Below are 7,070 nucleotides of genomic sequence, written 5' to 3'. Positions count from 1 at the left end.
GCACTGAGCTCCCATCCATTAGTATGTGACACCTGCCCAGTGGGGGAGCCCTGAGTGGCCCTTCCTCTCAGTGCAGAGCCTGACCCTTGTGAATGGCCAATGAAGTGTCAGTGAGGATGGCACGTGGGCCATATGCCATGGACCGTGCCCCACAGAAACACTGCCTGTAATGAAAACATCAAAACACAACCACACACACTATCCTTGGAGTGACAGGCATATGTCAGTTTTGCTATAAACAAAACACAACATCACAGCTACCACTTGACTCTGTAACAATTTCATCCTCTTTCCTCTACTGCTCATGGATAAATGCAGGAACCCCTGCTCCAGAGTGGGGAGCACATCTTCTCTCTGTACACTCTGCAGTCTCTTTACTTACCTGTAGGAGTAGCCAGATGAAACATGCGGGAGTTTTGCAGAAGGGAGGGCAGGTGTTTGACATCAAAGGACTGGGTAAGAGACTGCAGGTCACACCCAGAAGTGGTCCCTACTTTCCTAATGGGGACCCAATTGATGCTTGAGCTCTGGGCCAAGGAGGAAAAGAATTCGGTATGTCATTTACCCCTCTCTGTCTCTTTTCCCTTTCTCTCTGTCTACCCCTGTCTTTTTCAATCTCTGACTCTCAGTCTCTCTCTATATAAATATGTATGTACAGACAAAATTCTGCAGGAACATATTTTTATATACATTACTAGCAAAACCCAAAATGTTTCCATAGAAAGAAACATTTTTTTTCCTCTTTGAATTCACAGCATAGTCTGACCTGCCATTCTTGCTCAGTCAATGACCCTCTAATCAGCGTCTGTGTCCTCAGCTTCTGTTGTGGACACCAGGCAAAAAGCACGAAGCAAATCTCTGGGAGCCTATGACCTCCTGATTCTGTGTCTGCCCTTGAACTACAGAGCAATAGCCATGAGGATGCTATTTTATAAACCAGGAGAGGACAAAGAAATAGTCCCTAAACTCTTGGTGGAAAAATGCCAGAAAAATCTAATTGCCCGATATTCCAGTAAGACCTTGGGGAGGAACCTGTGCAGAGGCCAAAGGGACACTGGGATCCACCTGGGAGGGTGTCTCAGGTACAGAGACACTCTGGGTTGCCCATAGATCCAGCTGGGAAGCAGGATGACTTAATCATCTTCCAATGCCCATGTGGCCAATGCCCTGGTCAGACAGCACGGGATGCTGGATTCTGCCTGTCATTCATTGTTGCGCTCAACATGACAAGTAACTTATCTCAAGCTTGTTTCATAAGTTGTTTTTAACCTTGTTTTACTTTAAAGTACAGACAATCAGTGTATAGTCAGTATGAAGTTTTTATTAAAGTTATATGAGATCATTTCTGTTAAGAACACATTAGTGCTAGTTCTTTATGTATATTCCAAGGAAGGAGAAGTAAATATATGATCATTGATGTTGATATAGTATTGATATGAATGAATGACTCAGTTAGTTGATTTATAATTTGAAAGTCAGTTGCAGTTCCATATGCAAACAATAGGTTAGAAGAGAGAAAACTGAAGAAAATCATCTCTTTCACAATTACACAGAGAGAATAGAATTCCTCAGGTTAAACTTAAGAAAGTAGGTGAAGGATCCACACAATGAAAACTATAAGGCATTATAAAGAGAATTATGGATTGGGGCACAGCAGATCTCTCCTGCCTCACCTGCTGTTGCTCTTAGCAGTGTGTTTCAATAAATCTGCCTGTTCAATTTTCCACTCTGTCTCTGATGAATTCTTTCACCCCTGCAGTTTTAGCATATACCCCATCCTCCCCCACCATAAAAAGATGATATTGATTGGAAGAATTTACATTACTAACATAGACATACTCCCCAAAGAAGTATATAGATTGAATACAATCCTGGTGGTAGTTATAGCTAAAAACATATATTTGTAGAGATTTGAACTGATAATCCCTAAAACAAATGCAATAATGTAAACCAATATAAATAAACAGCATATAAATAAATTAAAAATCATTAAAGACTTGGATATAAGACCCCAAACCATAAAATAGAAAGAAGACACCAGAGATGATACATTTTATCACATCGACCATGCAGACATCTACAGGGAATTTCCTTCTACAACAAGGGAAAATACAACAAAAATAAATAATTAGAACTAAAGGAAATTAAAAATATTTGTACAGTAAAGAAAATACTAGCATATTAAAAAGACAGTCTACTAAGTGGGAGAATATATTTACACATTACACAACTAATAAGGGATCTTAGGTAAGGTATACAAGAACCCATTCGACCTGCCAACAAAAACCCCAAACAGGTTCTCCAGGTGATGCAGTGCTTGAGCGCCCTGCTGTGAAGCTGTCTCCAGCCTCTGCAGTGTGGGTTAGATTCCTGGCTGGCCAACAGAGTCCCACATGGCGTCGCCGACTTCTCCTGGCTGGCCTGCTGCTCCCCTCCACAGTGTTATCGGTCCGTCTGCCTGTTCTCTTTCCCACTCCATCTCTGGTGAATCCTCTCACCCTCCTGTGCCTCTGACCTGTACCCCAGTTCTTGTATAATTAAATCTCTCTCTCCCCCCCCCCCACACACATATAAAACCAAAACAACCCAACTACAAAATGGGCATATGATTGCAATAGATACTTCTCCAAAGAAAATGTACACTTGGTCAATGGTTATATGGGAAAAAAGCAAAACTTCACTTCTAATAAAGGAAAAGCAAATCAAAACCACAATGAGATATCACCTCACTCTTGTGAGATTGGTCATATTTAAAAGAACGGAAGCAATATATGGTGAGGATACGGGAAAAAAAAAAAATCATCCATGGTCAGAATGCAAGTTGTTGCAGCTTCTACAGAAATGGTATGGAGCTTTCTTCGGAAAATACAAACAATGAAAATCCCATATGATCATTGCACATCTCCATGAGGCATTTATCCTAGATATGAAATCTCTAATACCAAAAGACTTATGCACCTGTATACTCATAGCAGTGCTGTTCATAAGTGCCCAGTCATGGAACCAACCTAAGTGCCCATCGACAAATGGGTAAAGAAATTGTAGAAAATATGTGTCAGTGGAATACTACACACTGCAATGTGGATGGCCTGAAGGCGGTGATGTTAAGTGAAATAAGTCATAAAATGAAAGGCAGATACTGGGTGGTTTTACTTATCTATGGAATATAAATAACCAAACAGCATATACTGACAAAATACAGCAAAAAAACTCATCTGGAACTAAGGGAAAAAAAAAACATTATTTGTTATCAGAGAAAACAAGGTGGTGTGAGCAGTGAGTGGGGGGAAGGGCTGGGGCATTGAGATGGGTGGTTTGGTGGATGGTGGTGGAATATGGGCACGTGTGGAGGAGAAAAAATATACATCCACAATATTAATACCTTTTAAATTAAAAAGAGCCCTGTCACAGATGTTCCATAGTGTAAGTGTCCCATTACAGCTGACTGCAATCTACCGACATGTCATCCTAGAGATGGGAAGAGCTGTGAACAATCAACTTGAAGATGAGGCAAACCTGGTCTCCCCCCACCAAATAAATCGAGTCCACTGGGAGCAGATCATGAAGCCAGATCTGTGTCTTCATAACATAACAGAAAAAAAACACACACATGAACAGTGACATATCTCCAAAGTAGAAGGCAATAGACATTTGCAATGGTGTGAAATATTTTAAAAAATTTTTGCACATAACTTGCAAGAGATGATAAAAAAGGAGAACAATGCAATGAGGATAATGAATATTTAACAAAGCAAGTTACCAAATCTGACCTATTTGATGCATTAAAATCTCTGACAGCAGAATGCATGTTCTTTTCAAGTTACATGGAGTTATCTACCCTTTCACATAATTTAGGAGATACATCTCATGGCATTCGTGACCAAATTAGATGATTTACAGGTCGTCACTTGAAGAAGTTCACTTTATTGACAAATGTGTCTAAGGCCTGTTTTATATTTCTATTCCTCAGGCTGTAGATGAAGGGGTTCAGCATGGGGGTGACGACGGTGTACATCACAGAAGCGATCAAGTCTTTGTCTCTGGAGGTGGATGATGAGGAGAAGTAAACTCCTGCAGCTGTCCCATAGTATAAAGACACAACAAGAAGGTGGGAGCCACAAGTAGAGAAGGCTTTAAAGAGACTTTTAGTGGAGGGTACCCTCAGGACAGTGGTCCCTATACAGACATAGGAGCCTAGGATGCCACCCACACACAGGGTAAAGAGCAATCCTGCCTCAGTGAAGATGACCAACTCATTGAGGGACACGTCTGAGCAGCTCATCTTCAGGAGTGCAGAGAGGTCACAGAAGAAGTTGGGGATGTTACTGTCACCACAGAAGGAGACTTGGATCAAGAGCAGAGTGTGCAACAGAGAGTGGATGAAGCAAACAAACCAGGATCCCGCTACTAAGGAGACACACAGCTCCTGCCTCATGATGGTGGTGTAGTGGAGGGGCTGACAGATGGCCACGTACCTGTCAAAGGCCATCACTGCAAGAAGGAAACTGTCAAGAGTAGCAAAGAACAAAAAGAAGTACATCTGAGAAATACATCCTCCGTAGGAGATAGATAGTTGCTGTGCGTGCATGTTCCACAGCATCTTGGTGACAGTGACAGATGAGAAGGAGACATCAGAGAAGGCCAAGTGGCTGAGGAAGAAGTACATGGGGGTGTGGAGGCGCGAGTCCAGCCTGATGAGCAGGATATTGAGCAGGTTCCCCAGTAGGGTGGTCAAGTATATGCCCAGAAACAGGGTGAGGAACAGAACCTGCTGCCCTGGAGGGATGGGGAGCCCTAGGAGGAGGAACTCGGACACGCTGCTCTGGTTCTCCCACCTCATGTCGCTCATGTCTTTGCCGGGGATGAAGGAAAGAAGATGATGTAGGAAGTCTAGAATTATCCTCAATGACTTGGCAATATCCTTTTTACAATAAGGCATGTAAAGGCATTTTTTAACCATGATCTGTTTATTGCTCACACCTGTGGATGTGTGGATCCCTCTGTCACAGTGGGCTTGATAGTATGTAAGACCTCACGATACCCTACAAAGTTTCCTTCCACGAACCAGAGTGCAATTTTTTCTATACCACAAATATGTCTTGAACAGCTTCCTTGGCCAGGCTCCCCACAAAGCACTGAGTCCATAACAGCAAGCAGGAAATGCAGCCTCTAACTTCAAGGAGTTTCCATCTTTCTATCATTGCAGGTCACATGACAGTACCTGGCATGCATGGCCATGTCATGAGATGGGCAGCAGGAGAGAATCCATAACTTCCTCTTGAAGAGACCTACACAATCTAAACTGGAAATTAATAGCTAGTGATTGCTCATAAGTTAGAGTGAAACTGGGAGGATGTAACTGATCACAGATACTAATATTCATGTCAACAAAAGTCCATCTAGGATCGTAAGCAAACTCTAATAATGTCAAATCTTTGTCTTTAACCTACAGCATGCCAGACAAATCCCTATGGTTTCATATGCACTTTCTTTTCTTTCTTTTTTTTTTTTAAAGATTTATTTATTTATTTATATATAGTCAGAAGCGCAGGAGGGTGAGAGAATTCACCAGAGCCAGAGCGGGGAGCAGAGCAGGCAGAAGGACCGAAGTACACTGCTGAGGGGAGCAGTGGGCGGCAGGAGAGGTCTGCGCACCATGTGGGACCCTCCTCAGGTGGCCGGGGAGCAGCCGGGGATCGAACCGGAGCTGCAGAGGCTGCGGGCAGCTTCGCAACTCAGCGCTCAACCGCTGAATCACCGGGGAGGCCCTCATATGCACTTTCTATCTAAATCCTAGGCATAGCCCTAATAAAGCAACAGTATAAATCCTATTTCAAGGCCTCCCCGGTGGCGCAGTGGATTGAGCGCAGGCTGTGAAGCTCTCCGCAGCTTCTACAGTGGGGTTTCTTGGCTGGCCAGAGAGATTCCAACATGTTGCAGCAGACCTCTCCTGTCATGCCCGCTGCTCCCCTCGGCAGTGTATAAGTCCCTCTGCCTGTTCTGCTCCCTGCTCTGTCTCTGGTGAATTCTCTCACACTCCTGCGCCTCTGGTTTGTACCCCAGTTCTTGTATATATAAATAAATCTTATAAAAAATACAATTTTAACTATGAGGAATAAAATATACATTATCTAAGTGTGCAAAGATACATCAATAATCAGCAAAAAAGGCTAAATCACAATATATCTCTCTGTCTGGATTCCAGCTTTTAACTCTCTGCATACATGTCACACTCCTAGCAGTTAGATGCCATTTGTCATTCCTCTGTTCCAGAGTTATCAGTCATTACTCGTGCATCACACACCAGTAAGCACTTTTACAAAGTGCTTTCATATACTTTAATTTCAAATACTAATGTATACTGGAGATTATATAATAGATAAGAAAACATACCCTTCTTTCAGAAATGTGAAAAGACTCAGGACAAAGATATCACGACAAATGAGGTCTCTTAGTTCCCTAACGGTGGATTCCAGATGCACCCTTCCTTTGGCAGAGAGCTTAGTTTGGATAAGACACACACACAAACACACAATGAAGAGGGATCTGCACTGACTCTCTCAAGCAGGGGTGCAGGACAGCAAGGCTCCTCAGGGACCATGAACTGGCTGAGGGCTCTGCTTATCTGGGTTCACGGCCACCGAGAGGACAGTGTCTGGACCCCCATGTGGAGGCCTGGCTGTCCACTCACATGGGCTGTGTCAGCCTCACTGAGAAACAGAGGAAACAAGCAGGAACCAGCTGGACCAACTGGGTCCTTGATTTGGTGGAGGTGGTGGGGGGTGATTTGTGAGGAAGGTTCTGGGCCTCCAGCCCTGGAGTAATCAGGCCATGTTCTCTAGGGTGTGAGGGGCATGCAAGGGCCCCTGTTCTTAGACTTATACTCGTCCTGCCGCAGACAGCAGTGAAGTGGGTGTCTCCATCACACAGACACTGGCTTGGGGAATGATAATAAAAATCCTCATCTCTTCTGAGCACCAATCATGAGCCAGGTGAGATGCTGGATAGACTGCTTGCATTGGCTCATTTATTCCTCAGAACAGCAAGTATGTGGGAGTAGGTACCCTCCT

The 7,070-nt window shown here is 43.5% G+C and overlaps 1 protein-coding gene across 1 annotated transcript; it reads right to left on the bottom strand.

Moving 5' to 3' along the window:
• Positions 1–3,904: 3,904 nt before the first annotated feature.
• LOC311173243 (olfactory receptor 1J4-like) lies at positions 3,905–4,840 on the bottom strand (the record flags this gene model as incomplete). The annotated part of the gene is made up of 1 exon (XM_084237092.1): positions 3,905–4,840. The coding sequence occupies one exon, from the start codon at positions 4,838–4,840 to the stop codon at positions 3,905–3,907; it is 936 nt and encodes a 311-aa protein (XP_084093218.1).
• Positions 4,841–7,070: the final 2,230 nt, after the last annotated feature.

Source organism: Talpa europaea, assembly GCF_964194135.1.
Source record: "Talpa europaea genome assembly, chromosome: 7".
Taxonomy (NCBI): domain Eukaryota; kingdom Metazoa; phylum Chordata; class Mammalia; order Eulipotyphla; family Talpidae; genus Talpa; species Talpa europaea.
Note: the sequence above shows the minus strand (reverse complement) of the source record. Positions and strands in the feature narration are given on the sequence as shown.